At 39.8% G+C, this 22,153-nt stretch overlaps 1 protein-coding gene across 2 annotated transcripts in view; it reads right to left on the bottom strand.

Moving 5' to 3' along the window:
• LOC103037853 (glutamate-rich protein 3) overlaps window positions 1-22,153 on the bottom strand; it is a 42,760-nt gene that overhangs the window by 12,807 nt on the left and 7,800 nt on the right. The window contains exons 2-4 of one of the 2 annotated variants that reach the window (XM_049470801.1): window positions 15,176-15,349; window positions 1,077-1,208; window positions 133-267 (exon numbers count right to left, since the gene is read on the bottom strand). In XM_049470801.1, coding sequence (XP_049326758.1) covers window positions 133-267; window positions 1,077-1,184 — 243 coding nt within the window. In that variant the 5' untranslated portion in view covers window positions 1,185-1,208; window positions 15,176-15,349. Of the gene's footprint in view, window positions 1-132; window positions 268-1,076; window positions 1,209-1,877; window positions 2,504-15,175; window positions 15,350-22,153 lie in introns of those variants that run through there. The other variant, XM_049470802.1, reaches the window with a different exon arrangement.

The raw sequence follows: 22,153 nt of genomic DNA, 5'->3' as shown, positions 1-22,153 counted from the left end.
ACATAATTGTTACTTTACTTTTAACTACATTACTTTTAGGCTTTTTCAAAGCCATTCTAATCCTCTGCTTTCCGTCAATAATTTTCATTACAATTAAACTGTGTTTTATTTAGTTCTGTTATTGGACTTTACCTTGTAGACCTCTATAGTGTTGGGTCCGTTCAGTAGGACCAGGCTTCCTCTGCGGGTGATGATGCTGTCCAGGGCCAGAGGGTGGATGTACATAGGTGTTCTAGTCCCCTCACCCCTCTTAACCAGGGGGCGACCCTGTAGTCCGAAAACACAGGAAGATAGAACAAAAGTAAGCAGAACAAAAGCTTCTTATTTAAAGCAGCAGTCTGTAGGATTTTTAGGGATTTTTTTCGGTTAAATTGAAAGTAGTTGTATTTCCTGAGTTAGAAGAGGACACAATATTGGTATTAGTTAAATAATATCAGTGAACTGGAACGACCAAGCCAATACCACCACTGTCTAAAATATCCGTTCTAAAAACAAAGCTTAATTGGATGGAATTGCTGTGTACATTTTCAAAGTATTTTTACAGTAAAAAAACAATACATTCAACAACACAGAATTTAACCTGTGTTAAAAAGTTAAAGTTATCTTCCACATGCTTTGTGACTACACAATTACACATTCTCACCAGAGAGATTTCTAAGGGTGTACTCACACTAGGCAATCCGTGCCGTACCAGGGCATGGTTACCTCCCAAAGCATGAACTTGGACTCAAGCACGGTAAACATGATGATGTCAGGGATGCGACATTCTTGTAAACAATCATTGTGGTGTTGTGCCAAATTCAGCACCCCCGCCAAGAAAAGCACCCTCTCTCGGGAGTGTACGTTGTGTTGTTATGTATGTAACTGTGACTGAGGTAACCATGACTTTTGGCACGTATTTCTAAGTAAGTTAAAGCGAATCATCTCTGCTCCCGACACGCTCCTGAGAGAGGGTGCTTTTCATGGCGGGGGTGTTCAGGGGAATTCGGCTCCAGCACGATTGACCCCAAATCCCTGAATTCCCTAAAACTTACAGATTCTCGCTTTAATTTAACTTCTTTTGCTTTTCCACATACCTGGGCATCTTTTCCAACTGTCCGGAAGCCTTTGTTGTACAGCTCCTGTAGAACTCCATGGCTGTGTCTCCGGACACGTCTAGTAGACCCTTTCTGATTGGCTTCCATCACTGCTTTCGCTCATCTGTCACTCTGCACGGAATGAAAAATAATGATAATGGTTTAGGTTTATTCATTCATTCAGTTGGTTTAGCTGAAAGATCATGTAGGTGGCAGTTGCTCTGGAAGACTCTGAGCTGTTCTGCTCCAGTTCTGCTCGGTTTTGCATGACTAATGAATAAGACTGTAAGAGTGTAACGCAATAGCATTCTGAGTCTAAGATCGTGTCATCTGGTACCCAGAGAGCTTCGGCAGCACAGGGTAGGGAACTGGCTGGCGTTCCAGAGTAATGCATTCAATAATGCATGCACAACTTCTGTGCCCTGTTCTTTTTCCCTGCTGAGAAACAAATGAAGACAATCTGATTGCAGTTAAAGCTTGTTAAACTGTTTTCATTTTGTGATTTTCCTTTGTCAGTTCATCCTTAATGCTTAATTTCCTACATTCCAAAGTGTTCTGTTTCGATTCAACCTGGGAATTAGCTTTAGATTACCATTCTCAATCATTTGGTTGTATAACTCTGCCCAACAAATGATCACCTGACAAACCCTGTCTTCATTCTGCTCTAAATAGCTAATGTTTTCAGCCAAAACAAAGCTGGTGTCAAGCAATTAAAGGTCAATTCAAGCAATGTACCATCCAAACTGTAACTAATCTGGAGAAGTGATGCTTTAAATTGCAGAAGAAACAGAGATACGTTACCTGCTATTCTCTTTAGAAGAGTCAAAGTCACCCAGGTGGCGTCGTAATGATGGGATCTTTCATCTCCTTGTTGATCCCTCGCTCACTGCTCTAGTCCAAAGCCAAGGTGATATCTGAGAGGCTGACAGCTTTGACACCCACTCTTGGCTCACTACCCCGATCTCTCATTAATGGATAATGAAGTTCAGCCTCTCGTCTGTAACCGGCTTAAACAGGCCGTCTTAATGATGGAAAGAGAAGAAGGTTCCATGTCTCTAGCAGTTTTTGTCTAAATATGATCTATCTGCACACTCTAATGTGTTATGAGTGTTCCTATGAGCACTGCTATTCAAGAAGCTTTCAAAATGTAAAAAATTGATTCTCCAAAAAAAATCTTATAAAAGGCATTATGAACCTTAAAACCACTAAATCCAGTAGGTCCACCAGCAGAACATTACACGATAAATATAAATATAAAAAAATCCAACAGGTCTGCCAAAGAACTTTTTTGATAAATAAAAATGGAAACAAGTCCAATAAGTTCACCATAAGAAATAAATGATTAATAGAATTTCTGTAATAAGCAGAAATGGAAATAGGTCTAACAGATCAACCAGCAGAACATTTCATTATGAACAGAAATGAAAAGAGGTCCAATATATCCATTAGCACAACATATAATAAATAAAAATAGATCCAATATTCCACAAGCAGAACATTAAATGATGGATAGAAATGACAATAGAGCCAATAGGTCCACCAGAAGAAAAGCCCATGATGAACTGAAATAGATATGAATCCAATAAGTCCACCAGCAGAACATTCAATGATGAATAGAAATGAAAATAGAGCCAATAGGTCCACCAGAAGAAAATCCCATGATGAACTGAAATGGATACAGATCCCATAGGTCCACCACCAGAACATTCAATGATAATTAGAAATAAAAACAGAGCCAATAGGTCCACCAGCAGAACATTTCATGATAAATAGAAAAGAATATAGATCCAACAGGCCCACCAAAATATATTCTGTGAGGAATAGAAACGTAAATAGGTACATAGATTCACCAGAAGAATCTTATGGTCAACAGAAATGAAAATAGATCCAATAAGTGCACCAGCAGAACATTCAAAGATGAATAGACATGAAAATAGAGCCAAAAAATAATAATAATAAAAATAAATACAAATAAGTCTAATAGGTTCACCAGAAGATAATCCCATGATGAACAGAAATGGATACAAATCCAACAGGCTTACCAGCAAAACATTCATTGATGAATATAAAAATGACAACAGAGCCAATAGGTCCACCCACAAACATTTCATGATGAATAGAAAAGCATATAGATCCAAAGGTCCACCAAAAGATCTTCTGAGATGAATAGAAACATAAATTGGTCCAATAGGTCCACTAGAAAAATCCTATGATTAACAGAAATAGAAATAGATCCAGTTGATCCACTACTAAAACAATTAAATGAGGAACTTATCTGGAAGTAGGTCACTCTCATATCATGTCTAAAGTTTTATTTATTTACCAAATCAACAATACTCTGCATTTTGAAGCCCTCTCCACAGAACGAGGAGCTTTTGGCCCAGCTTTTCTTCACATCCTTTCAGAGGCATTCATACCCATCTCTCTCTCCCTCTCTCTCTCTCTCTCTCTCTCTCTCTCTCTGTACAGCTACCCCCCCCCCCCCCCCTCCCCCCCCACTCTCCTCTCTCTTCATGCCCTGCAGTGAATTCTTTAAATGCTGCTACTGTGGACTCGCTGCTTTTGGATCACTGTATAGCTGCTCGGCTTGGTTTGAATGGATGTGCTCTGTTAGGTTGAGGAAAGCCTCTGGAGCAGCGCTTGCTGCATCCATCCAAACACACCCCGGCTTCTTATTATTATGCTTGGCAGAGGCGGGCCAGCTTTCTGCCACTGGCATTCAGGCTGCACGTCAGTCAGTTTAGCAGCAGAGTGCGCTGATTCACTACAGGCTTGTTTGTAATAATTGCTTTTTGGAGATTCCTGGTTCACTCTGGATGGAGGTACTGCTTGTGCTGGTACTGACAGAACAGACAAAAGGTGTGTAGATCAGAATCTAAGTAGCACTTGAACCAAACAGACACCAAACAGTTCCTGCCAGTCAGTCACTGTCTGTATAAGACTGCTTTTGAAATTGAGAAGTTAACAGGGCTCTGTATTGGCCAGAACCTGTCCATCATGATACTGGGGTTACCAGTAAATATTTTGGAACATTTTATTTCTGAAGCTGTGCAGACATTTAACATCCCCCAATCTAGGGGGCTCCAACTGAAGGACTAAGGTGCTGCCACTATGATTACCCCACTTACCCCAGAAAATGGAAAGCATTTGCACTAAAAAACCCTACTACCTCACTGGACTCTATTGCACACTGCATAATAGAGGTAATTACTACCTCACTGGTCTCAACATTTATTGCACACCGCATAATTTTCACACTGTCTTGATATTTATTATTCTTTGTCTGTATTGTGTTGTATTGTCTGTCTGCACTTTTGTACTGTTGCACTTTTGTTCTGTCTACACTGTGTTTATGTGCACCATGGTCCCTGAAGGAACGCTGCCGGAGCCCCGAAAGAGAGCACAATTGGCCTCTTAATTTGGATAAAGATCAGTGGTTAAAGGATCATAATTGGCGTTGTTCTCTCTGATTGAGCAAGACGGACTTGCTCTCCCCCAAAGCAAGTGTGGACCACTGACATAATGCTGTAGAATAGGTAGTTAGTGTGTTGAGCGGTTCAATGATGTTGTGTTTGCATGAGTTTCATAAATTGTGATAAAATATTGACTGCTGGTTTTATTTGTATACTATACCTGCCCAGTGGTAAGAATTGCTCATTGCTAAATTGGGCAAAACCTGGGTAACCAAAAAAACAACATGTACAGCTCTGAAAAAAATAAGAGACCACTTTAAAATTATGAATTGAAATTCTCTGGAATATAATCAAGAGGAAGATGGATGATCACAAGCCATCAAACCAAGCTGAACTGCTTGAATTGTTGTACCATGAGTGGCATAAAGTTATCCAAAAGCAGTGCGTAAGAGAAGAACATGCCTAGATGCATTAAATCTGTGAAAAATTCATTAAAAACCAGGGATATTCCACCAAATATTGATTTCTGAACTCATTAAACTTTATGAATATGAACTTGTTTCTGTTTTGCATTATTTACGGTCTGAAAGCTCTGCATCCTTTTTGTTATTTCAGCCATTTCTCATTTTCTGCAAATGAATGCTCTTAATCACAATATTCTTTTTTTGGAATTTGGGAGAAATGTTGTCTGTAGTTTATAGAATAAAACAACAATGTTCATTGTACTCAAACATATACCTATAAATAGCAAAATCAGAGAAACCGATTCAGAAACTGAAGTGGTCTCTTAATTTTTTCCAGGGCTATATACTCACCACCCTCCTTAATATTAGTAAATTCTACTACTACCTTCATTACCAGTCGTTTATGAGGCCTACCATCTTTATAGATCTGAAAGCTCTGCGCAGGTTCTAGCGGGAAACTCGAAATCACGCCACTTTTCTCAGCCAATCACCAACTCCCACCTGTCCCTAAAAGACCTCCCTCATACCTGTTCTCCCCTGCTTGCAGACGCTGACATACGTTTTCGGGCGCCGGTCGTTGCCGCGTGGCTGCATGGTGTTTCTGCCATTTGTCATTACCTTGCTCTCAGTTTGCCGTTTTCGCCCGTCTGCGTGGCTGCTCGTTCGTAGTTGGCTCGTTTTCCTGCTCGTAGGATTGTGATGGGCAGATGAAGCCTCATTGGGTGTATGGCACATTTCCCAAACTGTATCGACACTGTGTTGAAGTATCACTTAATGGCGACATCTGCTGGACTAAGAAAGTCATTGCAAGCAACTGCGCGAAGAAATGCATCGGTCACGTGGTTTTCCTTAAAATGATACGCGGTCTGACACAGGAGCTGCGTCCAGAAACTTTTGCTACTCCTCCTCTCCTACTCCTCCTTTCCTACTCCTCCTCTCCTACCCCGGAAGAAGGTGCAGGAATCGAGGAGAGGAGGAGGAGGAATGGAGGGAAGGAGCTGTAATTGGGGAAATGGGACAGCTGATCCCTTTTAGATAGGACGTTGACTACCGTTGAACTGAGCCAATCACAACGCTCACTTTCAGCACGTTTCAGAACATTTCTATCACACACAGCTTAAAATTCAGATATTCCAATAAAATCCTGCTTACTCCCAGCCGCATTTTTGGCCGCATCTCTGGCCAGTGACCCTGGCAGCCCTGTCTGACCTCAGCCTTATTAGGGGTTCGGTTTCCTCATCAGTCCCTAAGTTAAAATAAATAAATAAGTAAATAAATGAATTAATTAAAATTATATATATATATATATATATATATATATATATATATATATATATATATATATATATATATATATATATATATTATAAATAATATATGTTTTATATGTATAACATGATACACATAGGGTCATAAATATAGTTTTACTGAGCATACAGTTTATCTAAACTATAAATTATATTACTGCTTTACTGGCTGTTTAATTAGATAAGGAACCTAGTTAATTAATATGTTTATGACGTATATTTGGGCGTTGCCTTCCCCATTTTCACGTGCTCTGTGGGCGTGGATGCAGTGATGTCATTGGAAAATCCTTAAAAGTCTTCCGGAGTAGGATACACTGATGTAACCTCCGTTGGAAGCCTCCTACAGGTGGATTTTAAGCGGCTTCTTTCGTCTCCTACGGTATTCGGACAGGCGGCAAGATGGCGTCACGAAATCAGTTTCCGGGTCACGGAGGAGAGGAGGAGGATCGGTAGGAAAAAGGAGACACTTTTGGGGTTTCTGGACGCAGCCAGGGGTTCGCCTTGTTTGCTCGGTGCATGCGCTGAAGTTTCAGTGTCGTCAGACCCATCGCTACCAAACGATACAGGAAGTGTATCGGTCACGTGGTTTTCCTTAACTTGATACGCGCACCGACACGGGGTTTCGCCTTGACAGCTCGGCGCATGTGTCGAGGTTTCAGGGTCGTCAGACCCATCACTATCGTAGGATCCATGTTGGTTTGTATTGCTCTCTGTTATGTCGCTGGCGTTTTGGTTGGATCCTCGCTGTGTTTGCTGTTGGCGGTCTGGGTTCCTGTTTTGCTGGATCACGTGAGCGTGTCGCGCTTGCCTTCGAGGCTTGCTGCTCCGATGCTTTGTCTCGGCTCGCAGCCGTGTGCTGAATCGTGCTGGTTGTTTCGGCTCAGTGTCGATTCTGTGGCGTTCTGGTCTAGTGCTGAGGCTTTTCTCGGCGGTGTTCTGATAGTTGCTTGGTGTTTCTGCGTTTTCCACGGCTCTGTCCGGTGCCTGTGGCTGAGTTTGTACGCTTCGCTCGAGAAGTCTGGGCTGGATGGCTGTTTTTAAACCCGCTCCTGCTGGCACCCGATAGTTTTAGCCCTGCGCCCGCCCTCCGTTTTTTACGTTTCTGCCGTTCCGCACGCCTGCTTGTGTTGCTTACGTTTAGTGCTCGAAATTAACTTGGGTTTTTTATTGAACCAGCAATGTGGCGCTGATAGCCTGTTCCCTTCCTACTGTCCACACACACACGCCCACGCCTCAGTGGAGCTGACCCTTGAGACACTGCATGCAAAGTGTTTCGTTCATGCAGCACCAAAACCTAATTTGATCGATGATAAATAAACTTAGTGTAATTGGTTAATCCTCGTTCGTTGTGATCTCATTCTCGCGACGCTCCTATGGTTCGTTTATCGGTCTTGGGCTTTACTGTTGCTGAATGTTATTAGGCTTGTTCGAGATGCGGCTGCGCCTCGCCTTGCTGGTCAGCGAGAGCAGCCGCGTGCAGGTGGGCGGGGTGGAGGAGCGGAGAAGTCAGGTCGGACAGTCTCCACCTGCAGCCCACGTGAACAACACAGGATCTCGCGATGAATGCGCTGTTTGTTTACTTCTGGTGTGAATAAAATCGCAAAAGTGAAACAGAGATAACATGAGTATTATTAAATTGAGATAAAAACTTGTTATAAATATTCACAAAACATACTGTCATGTTACAGATGTATTGTGTAGTACTAAATTAATAATGGGATTAAATTTTTATTTGCAGACCAGCTTTTCTGTCCTTTGTTCTTGGAAATAAATACATCATGCTCATTTACACAGCTTTAATTGTTTAGCGCATTTCACAACACAAAAACAATAGAAGAAAAGAAAAGTAGATCTCAGTATAATAGTTATGTAGGTTTAAAGATAATTAATAAGAGCAGTTCAGGGCGCTTTATAAAACAGTAAAAATGATAGCAGTTGAGCTTTATTATGATATAAAATGCAGATTATGAACAAATAAATATTTTTGAATACTGCATGAAAATGAACTGTCTTGCTACTAGATATGACAGTGTAAATACTGTGTTTTTAAGGGGTTTTAGAGGAGATATATATTTTAAAATAAAAAGATTCACACGTGATAGGTGTCGGTGGATCTTCTAACCAATGGGGATTAAGCTCTGTCGTCATCAGGGCGGCTCTAGGCTCCCGCAGTTGGTGGGAAGCAACTGCAGCGCCTGGGTCAGACGGCTGCAGGCAGATTTCACTCGCGGGACTATAACGCCGGAAGTCATCGTCACGTGATGAAGGCGCAGACGCAAGTCGGACAAAAAAACTAACCAGCATGCACCATACCGAGCCAGGCGGCGATCGGACTGCGCAGCGCCGGGTTAAGTCGAACAAGCCTAATGATATGTCGTTCGCGATCGATCCGGCTCAGGAGCCGACTCTTCGAAGTCAACTATTGGAACCGGCTCTATAATGGGTGCCGTTTTCTCCATTTTATATACCTTCATATTTTACACATTAATTTAGAAGCACTGTATTTGATATTTGTATTGTGGCACTTTTTTGTTATGGAGCTGCTTTAATACTTTTTCGTATTGGGTGATTGTATTGACTGTTTCATTTGTTTTAAGTTATTTTGTCGAAGTGGCGCTATTTTGTAAATTTCATAATTGGTTGTAATACGTTTTTTATTATAAAGCATTGTTATGCAGCTGTTTTGCTCGTCGCAAGTGCCTATTGCGCTGCTTCTTATCTCGGACCGTACCCGTTCAATTGCTTTTCTGTACTCGCTTCCGCGCTGCTTATTGTCTCGGGCCGTGCCTGCTCTACTTACTGCTTTAATGTCTCGCTTTCTGCGCTGCTTATTATCTCGGGCCGTGCCCGCTCTAATGCTTTAATGACTCGCTGCCCGCGTTGTTTACCTCGGGCCGTGCCCACTCTAATGCTTTGCTGTACTGGCTGTCCGCGTTGTTTACCTCGGGCCGTGCCCGCTCTAATGCTTTAATGACTCGCTGCCCGCGTTGTTTACCTCGGGCCGTGCCCACTCTAATGCTTTGCTGTACTGGCTGTCCGCGTTGTTTACCTCGGGCCGTGCCCGCTCTAATGCTTTAATGACTCGCTGTCCGCGTTGTTTACCTCGGGCCGTGCCCGCTCTAATGCTTTACCGTACTCGCAGTTCGCGTTGTTTATTGTCTCGGGCCGTGCCCGCTCTAATAACCACTGGACTCGTAGTCCGCTCTGCTGCGATCGCGGGCCGTGCCCGCTCTAAATACCCACTGGACTCGTAGTCCGCGCTGCTGCAGTCGCGAGCCGTGCTCGCTCTTATACCCTCACCCATCTTGTTCGGGATACCTGATGTCTGAGTAAGTAATTTATGTACATTTTATATATATATATTTATTTAGTTATCTATTTAATATATCCATTTAATTGCAAACAACTGGAGGCGGTTGTAAGATTTTTATACAGACGTCAAATGAATATACTGTTATAACGTACTGCCACGACAGCTCGCGCTCGCTCAAACATCCTACTCCTTATGCTCCTAGATACCAACACGGGCCGCGCCCGTTCCTATGCTCATTAGACTCCTAGTCTGAGTTTTTTCTGCACAGCGGGCCGTGCCCGCCCTTATACCCTTTGGACTCGTAGTCCGCGTTTTGCTGCACAGCGGGCCGTGCCCGCTCTTATACCCTTTGGACTCGTAGTCCGCGTTTTGCTACGACGGCGTCCAGAAGTTGTGCCCCTCAAAGGCTTAATGTATTGTTAGTCCGCAGTGTTTTCTCATGCTGATCACGTCAACGTTACGCTTATCCTACGCTTCTAAAATAGCCTCAAGCAGTGTATACAAGTACTTTGTATACAACGAACCTAATAAATGTATGCCATCAAAACATGAGCGCAACTACTGTAATGCACACGTACTCAGCAAATAACACTTTAATCTTGAACACCTTATTCAAGCTTGTTTATAACTGTTTTCCTTCCAGAATACGTGAACCAGGTAAAGGATCCTCCTGTGGGTAATTATATCTTTTCATATTTTTGGGGATAGGCTCCGCCCCCGCCGTACAAGTACGGCAGGATCTGCGGGGTTCCAGACGCTGCGGACCTGGGCTTCGACGGGGCTTTCGCCAAAGACTCTATATACACTATATTCACTATTACTAATTGTCATACGTGTTTATTGGGATTAAATCTTTCTTGCTGCACTTTGTTTCTAGAGTTTTCCTGCTAGAACCACTTCATATGGCTCTAGGTATAGAGTTACAAACAGCCTGCTGTACATGTCTTTATTGTTACATTAGCTTCAATATAACACATTCATTACTGATAAGTTTCTTATGACGGGACTAATATTGAAAAGATTATCTCAGGGTGGTGGACCATTCTACAAGAACTTATGATTGGGGTTAAGGAATTAGTTATAAAACAGAGATTCCAGATATAAAAAAATGTTTTAATAAATTTGGGTAAAAAATATTATGAAAGTGGTTGCTACTAGTTTGAGAGTCGTCTGCATGAAAAACATCTATCCAGGAGTGGTTAAAGACTTCTCTAACTAAATATTAAGAATTTGAACGTATTAGGTGTTTCTAATAAAGTGGCAAGTAAGTCTATACTACAAAATAAAAATACTCTTTGGCCCAATGAAGAGAAGAGAGCAACACTAACTGTTATTACCAGCCTGAACCAGCAGGTGATGCTAAAAAAGCTTTAGCTTTATCCAAAAAACCCTCCACTGCTGCCCTCACATACTCCCTCCTATCTGCTGGCATGTGTTCTCCTAACTGTGAATCTTCTCTCTCCATTCCTGTAAAGAGCTGTAAATCAGACACAGTTATTGGGGCTGTCTCTATAGCATACACAAATAAAAATGAACAGCCTCTATAGTTTTATCTGTATCTCTTTCTGATCCTTTAAGCTTGACTGTGACTTGTTTCTTTTTGTATCTTTTGTTGAGGTTGTAAATAGTATGTTGTCTTGGGGCTGAAACCACTCTAATTGCAGGCTGTATTGTTACGCTTGAGAGAGGTCATACACTGTACACTGGCATGCTTTTAGATTCTTGGCTCAATTTGTCTGAATCTGTCTTTTTCACAGACTGCTGTACCATTTGCACGTCAGGGAAGACACTCTAAACATATAGGCTGTGACAGTGACTAAATAACCTGCATGCTCACTGAGTTGTATACAGTCTAAATGTAGTTTAAGTCAAGTGTGAAGCAACCAGATTTGGGTAGAAAACTGCATAACAAAAGTAGTGAAGACTTAATACTAAATACACTGCCACTAATGTTTTTAGTTATACATTTTAGTCCTACATTTACTTTTAGTTTTATTTTGATTTTAGAAGTGAACCCAAGCTTTCATTTCTAAATATACATGTTATAAAACATATTGTAATTTGATATTTGATTAATCAAATTAAATCAAATTTATTTTGTATAGCACTTTTTACAACTGATGTTGGCACAAAGCAGCTTTACAGAAACGTGATCACAGGACAAAATCAGGAAAAACATTAAACATAAAATATACAAAATACCCCAGTGAGCGCGGAGGCAAGGAAAAACTCCCACAGAGCTGGAGGAGGAAGAAACCTTGGGAGGACCAAGACTCACATTTAAGGGGAGACCAAACAGCTTTTAATTAATTTTAAAAAGTCTTTATACATCCATATAGTTTATATATATATTCAGGTGTATATCAGTGCCCGTAATGGAAGCAGTTAGACTTCATGTAAGCTTGGATGTAGTCAGTAGTGGAGAGTATGATAGATGATGAAAAGCTGATCTGTGGTGGGTGGTGGATGGAGAAGAGCTGACTTTAGAAACCTCCATCAGTCTGGCCGGACAGGGGGACATGAGAGCAAATTGAGAGGATACAGATTCAGACTATATCACGAATCATGAATTTACATCAGCAAAGCTATTCTAATTATGAATTTACTTCAGCAGTGCAACTCCAATCGTGGATTTACTTTAGCAGTGCTATTATAATTATAAAAATACTTTAGCAGTGCTATTCTAATCATGAATTTACTTGAGCAGTGCTACTCTTATCATGAATTTTCTTTAGCAGTGCTATGGCACTGGATGTATGGCAGCACTACATTATGTCTGTACTGACTACAATGAAACTGAAAGGTTTTATGCATTTACAAGACTGAGGGATGACAATCTAAACGTATTGATTAGTCCTTAAAGTTTAAGAGGTCTGCTGTATAGTGAAGTGCACATGATCCATGGGTATTGGGTCAGACAGGTGGGCAGTCAGTAACTCAGAGGAAGCAGAGAGATGGAATTAGTTTTGACTGGATTTATGTAAGACAGAGAATATAAAACATTATCAGAGTGTGGCTAATGACTCTGGCAGATCTAAATAAAACAGCCTAACTAAAGGCAGAGAGACAGAAGGTAACATAGACAGGGAGGCACTTATCCCATAAATAATTTTTATTCTATGCGGACACGCTGCGTGATCGCCACTGTCCTTACAGCTGTATGGAAATATATATTTTCTATTCTTCTGTGTTTTAATTTGTGTTTGAATATGTTGCTAATGGTATTGTGTTGTTGCTGCTGGATGTCTAAATTTCCTTTGGGATAAATAAAGTATCTGTCTGTCTGTCTGTCTGTCTATCTATTACATTTTTTAATCAATCAAGGTATTCAAACTGTGGTGTGCAACCTGATAGTGGGGCACAATGGTACTGTAGGCGGGTAATAATGAGAAAAAATATTTAAAAATAAATATTTAAATGACTTATTCTTTGTCAAACCCACTCAATATATGCTGGGTCACAAAAAAACAGAATAACATTTATTTTCATAATTATATTTGCCATGTCAAATGACTTGTGTTGCACAAGCCATTTAGCATAATTTCTTATATATTACTATATAAATATAACAGAGATTTACTATATCTGACAGAATACTCAATTTTCTACAACTATCTGCTGTATTTAGGGGTGGGTAGCTCAGTGCTGTAGCTCAGTCTGTTTTCTGGCAGTTTAAAGAGAAACATGCTGATTGCTGATAGTGTGATAAGACCTGATAGATGAGAGCAACTGAGGTGAAACTTTTATACACATTTTTATAATAAGACGTATAAAAACTGTGAAGGTGACTCCTGTGAAGCATGTTCTCTGATAAGAGGGAACCTGACTGGCATTCACACTCTGTGGGCAATTTCCTGCACAAGGAAAAAGGTCCCGGTCTCGTTCCCCTGCTGCTCCTAACACATGCCACACAGCTCACCTGCCTGCCCTCCCCACTGCGCTCTACAGTCTCGGGCAATAACGACTTACACAGCACTGCGTGTACACCCGACAACTAGGGCTCAGCTGCTGTAAACCCTGCCTGCCAACACATATCTCACTCAGCCACTGAAGATCTGTGAAAGCTGCAGAATTGCACTTTTTTCTATTTATATCACACTTGTGTTAGTAAATGGGAGAATGGTCGCACATGCCAGACCAGTTGTCAGAGTCAGGTGGGTGTCGCAGGGTTTTGGCAGCATATGAGTCCCGATAGAACAGAGTAATACAATAGAAGAACGAGTCCCATTCACAATACTGAGAATTATTCTGCATTTTAATATTTGACTTCTGCAAAACTTAAGTAAATTTAAGAATGTTTTATTTACATCTTTTTTTAACATCTTTATACACTTAATGTATATTGTAAATGTAATACACCTACACTAAAAGGCACTTCAAGCTGTATTTAATGCCACTACATATATTTTCTGTCAAAATAACATATAACTTAAAGCATATTGCTTAAAAATATATTCTATGGCAATACAGAGAAAGTGTGTATTTTCTTAATGTGTATTTTCATAACGAAATAAGAAAATGTCCTTTTAGTATTCTTTAGTTAATCCAGCTCAAAGTCAAACTAAAACCCGCCCTTCAGAAGCGTAAACTATCCTAAAACATAAGCCACACATTTGAAGCAAATGGCAAAACAACTATGAGTATAACTACTTAATGTTTTGTTTATAAGAGATTTATTATCAGTATTGCTATTTATCTAAGTCATTGATAATATTGTAACTTTAAGTGTTTTATTAGTTCTTTTATAACGGTTTTATATCCCAGTCAAGAAAATTTAATAGTAACATAATTAGCTGTTTTTGCCCCTCCTGAACTCTCTTTTCACTTCTTTAACAGTTTGTTTTTTATTGCCTTGTAATTTCTGGTTACAAGGAAGGTTGATTTTAGTGTCGACTGGTACACGTTTGCCCGCCATATTGACATAACTTCCAAGGAAACACCAACGGCTATGGTAATTTTTAAAAGTAGCCCAAAAAAGACACCCCACTACCCCTGAATTTTCCCCCACGACTGGATTTTCAAAGAAGCACAATTTGGTGGGAAAAACACAAACCTGGCAACTCTGTTTGCAATGATGATGCTTCATCCACTACTTTTAGGATTGGGATGTGGGAGTTAGGGAATTGGGAGTAAAGTGTAATGTTGTGTTCATCAAACCTCACTAATGATCTCACTAATGTTCTAATGTATAAATGCAATCAGATCAGATCCTCACAGCAATGTTCTATAAGTAGTAGTAGTAGTAGTAGTAGTAGTAGAAACCCAAACCTTTCCTGGACAGTAGAGACTTTTTAAAAACCCTTGATTTCAGCAGACACAATAAATAAGCAGAGGTCCCAACACTTTTGTCCATATAGCACATACTGAACTGTATAAAGCTAAAAGCACCTGAGATCTGACACTTCAGGATTAGAAAAATGCACAAAGAAAGTAAGAGGTAAGTGCGCCCCGTAATTGATTGCACAATTATTTTTGGCTCATCAGGGTGTGATTACATCAGCTGTGTTAGCAGATGCTAAGGAAACTGGGTGTCACTGGGGTTATTAATAAATAATACAAGCTTCCATCCAGCCCCAGCTGATGATGTAACACTTTTTCATACCTGCTCTCTGAAAGTCAACGTGAATTCAAAGATCTTAGCATGATGTCCCCAGTGTCCGCTCATGAGGCAGCAGCGGGCCCCATGGGGAGCGCAGCGGTTTACGATATGATCCACTTTCCCTCCTGTTCTGGCTCGGATGTCGTCAGGCTGTGGCCATTGACTTTTCCCAGAGGACTGTAAAACAAGAGAAGTGTCGTTTTCAGGTCATCAAATGTCAAGGGACGTAGCGTACGACTCTGAATATAGACGAGGAAGCTGGGGTGCTAGATCTTCTTGACAAAAACAGATGAAATCCTCAACAGTAAAAAAAAAAAAGAAAGAAATAATGAAAGAGGCTTCCCCATATGAAGGAACCTGAAAGAGGAATCCAAGGCTATGTGCTTGGACTGAAAATGAGCCAAGTTAACCAAGTATTAGCATTGCTGCATTTAGCATGTGCCTGAAACTGTGATCAAAGTTGTGGCTTTAAGATGTAGTCAAGTTTTTCTCAGTGCTTTTGGTTTTATTTAGACTTGACAGTTTGAATTACACATACAGGAACATGCCTGAAGTCTCAGTATGAAGTTGTAGAGGTTCCTAATGGTGTCCTGTAATAATCTCATGCAGCTTGAATATTCTTGCAGATTTTTATTGCAGTAGGGGTGGAGTATTAAAAGCATGTTCAATAGATTTTTTTTTTAGTCGGGGAGAGAGAGCTGGCAGGCATCTGTGATTTCAAGCAAAGTTTTGAGATCGATGGCAGCAGTATGTGGATTAGCATTGTACTGATTGAACAACTTACAGTAGTGTACATTCAGAAAAGGTAGGGGCACTGATTGTCAAAGTGCTGTTAAATGTAGCACTTAAACTACTTCAGTACTAAACTACAGTACTTAAACTAACCACCTGTTGAGTTTGAGCACATAAAGTATAAGCATGTAGCTCTTTAATTTCAGGTTTTGCTGTTTCTCCTGCACCTGCATCTTTCAAATCCATAAAGACACTACACTCCTGCCATTTGTTTTATTGTTAGCCACAACTGGTTAAACACAAAAGAACAATGGAATTGCTCTGGTTTACCAACGACAGTCTACAGTCTAAAAATTCCAGCACGGTGGGTTAGTGATTAGCATGTTCACCTCACGGTGCTGGAGTCCTGGGTTCAAGTCCTTATCTGGGTGGAGTTTCTATGTTTTCCCTATGTCTGCATAGGTTTCCTCCCACAGTCTAAAAACTTGGAGATCAGGTAAATGTGTATGACTGTATGCTCAGATATGGATGGGTGGTTATTTCTGGTTGAGAGTAGGCTGTGCACGATTGGCTGCCACTTCTCACCAGTGTGTGTGGCCACATCTAGCAAGCGGGCCGCCTATTGCCGACCCCTGCTCTAAAGTAGCCAAGAACCCGGCTAATTCAGGCATACTTCACTAGATATAGTATCAGCTAAATTGAACTCAATCAATTTTCAATCAGTAGTTTCATTTGGAGCTCCACCACAGTCACAGAAACACCACATAATCAACCAAATAGTCATTCTGAAATGACCTAATTTTTGTTAGTAATGCAGTACAATGCTGTAGTTTGTTTAGTAAATAATCCTGTTAAATCAGACACTTCAGCCACCAGCTGTCCACTGACACATTCAGAATCAGTCCTCATTGGACATTCGACAAAGTATTAGCACCCGAAATGACATGATCGATGTGTTCCCATGAGTCAACGTGATTATGAGTCATGCTGTCAGAATAGCCACACTAAAACACAACCCCTCATTTCTTAATATGCCCAGTGACTAAGCTGGATAAAATTAGCATCTTTTTGTGCCACTCTCTGACACGAGACCAGGACACAACCCTACAGTAGTGACGGTTCCTTTATATGACATGTCTTGATGCCTCCGTCCTTCGAGGACGTCCACAATAAACAATGTGCGAGATTTTTTGACAGCTCTGAAAAAGCCCCCCGACGCTCATCATCCTGTGTGTCACTAACACTGACGCGGACTGTTGCCACTTACAAGCAGTGAGAGGGTGTGAATTCATTGCAGCTCCTTTCAAACAGACACGCCCCCCACCGGCCGGCCAAAAATACCAGTGCTGAGAGCCCCTGGGCCCGGCTGCAGGATCCTTTCAGCGAGCCTTTTGTGCGATTATCATCAGGCTTGGCCGGGAAGACCGCGGGACAGCTGCCGAGGTCTAGGGTGTTGCTGGCAGGCCTCTGCTATGGCATACTTCCTGCCCATCACAGGAGGTGTCCTGGCAAGGCCACAGTGCAAACTCTCCCCTTTACCTTACCATACCAAAATTATATTAATTTTATTGATCAGACTGATCACAACAAATATTTAAATGTGTAGTGTTATACACATTGCAAACTAGCTAGAATAAAATGTATTATACTTTATTATAATATCTTATTGTAGTTTTGATGATTTTTACATTCTTATCAATTAATCAATCTGCTGAGTAGAGGTTTCAGGGAGAGCATTACAATCGAGCATGACGAAGCTCAAGCACAGAAGCCTTTATGGAGAAAATTAACGCAACCACAGTGTAGAATCCCACTCAAACGTGGTTGAGTGGGATTCTACACTGTGGTTGAAAAAAAAAAGAGATTTAATCCATTCAATTTGTATTTCAACATACAAATGGAAGTAGTCTAAACTCAGCAGTAGAGATGATGGGTTTATGTTGTTAAATAAAACCATTAATAAAACATCACTAGGCTTTGTGAAAAGAGTGAATTACAAGGCAGAATTTGGCTTCAACCTTGGTAAAATTAATAATTTGCATTATACTGATAGTATAAGGTTGACTACTATGGATAGGAAGTTTGAGTGCATCAGAAACACCTACATCCACTTTTTTGGTGTAAAGTTAGAGACTGTATGCCATCTGTTGCCATGTAGAATAAAGTTATCCGCTGTCTAGCTCTTCTTCAATTTCCAGTTTCTCACCACAGGACCTCTCTGGCTTCACTGTAAAAGTGAAAAATGCTATATTACTCTTCATTTAAAATTCTTACCACATCTCTCTCACTTGTCATTTATCAGTGTTGTGGTGCATTTAAATTCAGTTAGTGGAAATAAAACTGGATAATCTATGGAAATCCTCCACACAATGACTTTATGCCTTAATTTAAAGAATATTTTATTTCTTCTAATTTATTTTCCAGTTTACGTTTTCTCCCACTGTGCCAAATTTAGTGTTCAGCCAGTGCCATATTCTTGCAACAAATGTCATCCATATTACATCATTGTTGCACCTGTGAGGACCTGTAAACACTTTTGCTGATGCAAGTCGAGCTTGCAAACAATCAGCCAAGTTAACATGGACATATAGTACCAGTCAAACTTTTTGGACACACCTTTTTGTTCAAATTAATATTAATTGTAAATCCAGACTATGAAGGAACACATTAGGAATCCTGTAGTAATTTAAAAGTGTTAAACAAACCAAAATACTCTGTGAAGCTTTTCTGGGGTGCTGTTAACTTGTGGTTTCTGAGGCTGGTAACTCTGATGAACTGATCCTGTGCAACAGAGGAAACTCTTGCTTTTCCTTTCCTGGGGCAGTCCTGATGAGAGCCAGTTTCATCATAAAGGTCATCATCCAAGTCTTTGCAACGGCACTTGAGGATATATGTTTCAGATTGATTATTTTTTTCTTTACATTGTTGAGTAGTTCCTGCTATAATATGAATATAAAATTACTCAAATAGAGCTTTTCACTGTATACCAACTCTATCTCTTCACAACTTTACAACTGATGCTCTCAAACACATTAAGTAATAAATTCAGTAAATTACCTCTTAAAGAGTTCAGCCCAGCTGTTAACTGAAACTCATTCCAGGTGAGTCTACCTCATAAAGCTGACTTATCCAACTGAAAACTGAAAATCTGAAAACTGAAAATCCAGCCAAGATGTGCAAAGCTGTCCCTATCTAAGCAAAACATGCTGCTGTGAAAAATCTAAAATATAAAACATTCGGTTTGTTAAACATTTTTTGTTTATTAATAATTTGGATAGTTTGGATGAGATTACTTTTGGATTAATCTACAATGAGTGGTACTGTATTCATTTTCAGTATAAGAGTATAAGCAAGCCATGCTAAATTGGTAATATTAATATGAGTGTGTCATATGTATATTTCTGAACTTGTATGAATAATTCTATGTACTCTATACATTTATTTTCTAAACCAGTCTAAAATTTAAAAAAATATATGTATTTGATGAGTGTATTGTATGTCCGTTTCCAATCACAGCTGTATCTATATCTCTTTCATAAAGATGGAAGAGATGGTGAACAAACTAGAAATGAAAGCTGTGAAAGTAAATGTGGTTCTTTCAGGAGTAATTCATGTCTGAGACTGTAACAAGCCGCTGAAAGACCAATGGCACTTTACACTGGAAAACAAGGACAAGCTGCAGTTAATTTTATACGGTGGCGAAATGCAATCAGTCATGTGGCTACATCCTGACCTTGTGCTGAATTTAGTGAGTCAGTGAATCTAAGTATTGCCCTGTATTCTGTGCCACCCACGGCTCTTTCTCTGCTTTCAAGTCTGCCTTCAAGAAGTATTCTGAAGCATCAATTTCGCAACAACAGCCTGAACCTTGACTCGAGCGGCTCTCGCGGATTGTGCCGCCATTCGTCTCACTTTTTAAATACTGCTCTTAAGTTGCTTTCCTCTCGAAGGTCTAGTTTCATTATGAGCTCTCTTACAAACTAAACTCTCTCTGTTTTTACTACACTTACAAACGACACACAGCATCAGACTAGACTATTACTGATTACCGGTGTTAAAAGGCCCAGAATATTATAACCAACTCTTTGTTTCTACACTAACTGCCCATCCTATTGGCTCCACTGACAATTGAATAGGAGTATACAGGATTTCTTTATTTGTCACTGACTAGTTGACCAGTACATGCAACATCTAAGGAGCTGTCAACTAGTCAGAAGGAGAACAACACAGTAGCATTAAGTGGACCAATTGGTCTTACATAATATTACAATTTTCTGAGACACTGATTTTTGCGTTTTCATTGGCTGTAAGCCATAATTATCAACCAAACAAAACAATAAACGCAAAAAATAGATCACTCTATATAATATATTAGTTTCACATGTTGAACTGAATTACTGGAATAAAGTAACTTTTCAATAATATTACATTTTTTTGAGATGTCCTGAACATAAAAGCTTCTCTGTGGTGGTCTTGTGGGGTCCTCACCACGGAAGAACATGTTGATAGGAGGATAAAAAGTATGTATAAAAACAGATGGAGAGATTCTACAGCTCTGGAAAAAATAAGAAACCACCTAAAATGATGATTTTCTTTGATTTTACCAAATTAAAAACCTCTGAAATATAATCAAGAGGAAGATGGATGGCTCACAAGCCCTCAAACCAAGCTGAACTGCTTGAATTTTTGCATCAGGAGTGGCATAAAGTTATCCAAAAGCAGTGTGTAAGACTGGTGGAGGAGAACATGCCAAGATGCATGAAAACTTGTGAATAAAAACCTGGTTTATTCCACTAAATATTGATTTCTGAACTCTTAAAATTTTATAATATGAAATTGTTTTGTTTGCATTATTTGAGGCATTTTCTGCAAATAAAATGCTTTAAATGAAAATATTTTTTTATTTGGAATTTGGGGGAAATGTCTGTAGTTTATAAAATAAAACAATAGCGCTCATTTTACTCAAACACATACCTATAAATATCAAAATCAGAGAAACTGATTCAGAAACTGAAGTGGTCTCTTATGTTTTTTCCAGAGCTGTAGAACTAAAAGTGCTTGCTTGTATAAATGTGTGTATTTTTGCAGTTACTGTTCATAAACCGGCTGCATGAGCATGAGCAGGAGAGAGAGGGAAAGAATATTATACCCTGAAAATTATTTTACTTGAAAAAAAAGTAAATGCATTTTGATATTATTTGTTATATACACTCTCAGCTCTATGTTTTGTGAGTCGGTTAAGGATTTTTACAGCTTTCTCAGATGGTTAATCATCCGTGACCGTGTCGCACTGAACCTTTTACTTCTGCGTGGTGTTTATAGACAGGCTGAGAGTATGATGTTGCTTGACACTTCTGATGTTCCTCAGTGAGCTGGATTTCTCTCTCTGATTCGTTTAATCCTCAAGTGCCCCGACTCCATTTAGCTGGGACACCAATAAACAGCCCCTGTACATGATGTTCAAATGAAGGATGACTTATTGCTGTCCAGTGTTTTGGCCGCTGGTCAGCTCGTAACTGCAGGACATCTTGTTATGCAATCTAAAGTCCATGATGTTCTGCACACAGGTCCTCATGGATTTTACGATGGAACAGAAAGAAGTTACATAAATAAGTAATATGTATGACTGCTTAAATCACAGTGAAAACTGAAAGTGTGTATATGGAAGGAAGAGTGTATTTCAGGAGGTGTGAAGGTCATTAGCTTTAAGCTCTGTTGGTTGTCTGGAACATATATTGCCCAAATTTTTTAATATTGTGAACGATATTATACCCTGAAATATTGTACCGTATCACCCACCCCTAATTATCACATCAGGGTACTACTTTTTTTTTTTTTTTTTTTTTTTACTGTTTTTAGAAAAAGAAAAATTCACACTGTTCTCATTTCCCATTATATATCTACTAGAGACAGATTATGTTTGTCCAGTAACATTTATTTTACTTCCTGGATATATGGAGATATTTGGAGTGCATTATTAGTATCATGACATTCTGGATCATTGACTTCTGTTACAAATCTGATACATTTTTTTAATATCTCAGTTAGGGGTGTCATATCATATCGTATGCAAGAATGAAATAAATTTTTTTGTTGCAGTAGTGTATTCTTGATTTATTTTTATTTTTTCCCATTCAGTTCTTTGTCATATCGCCAAGAGTATTGTTATCGCGAAAATACCATGAAATATCGTGATATTATTTTAGGGCCATATCACCCACCCCTATTCCCAATTGCGTACTAAAAACT

This window comes from Astyanax mexicanus, chromosome 22 (genome assembly GCF_023375975.1).
Source record: "Astyanax mexicanus isolate ESR-SI-001 chromosome 22, AstMex3_surface, whole genome shotgun sequence".
NCBI classification, from domain to species: Eukaryota; Metazoa; Chordata; class Actinopteri; order Characiformes; family Acestrorhamphidae; genus Astyanax; species Astyanax mexicanus.
Note: the sequence above shows the minus strand (reverse complement) of the source record. Positions and strands in the feature narration are given on the sequence as shown.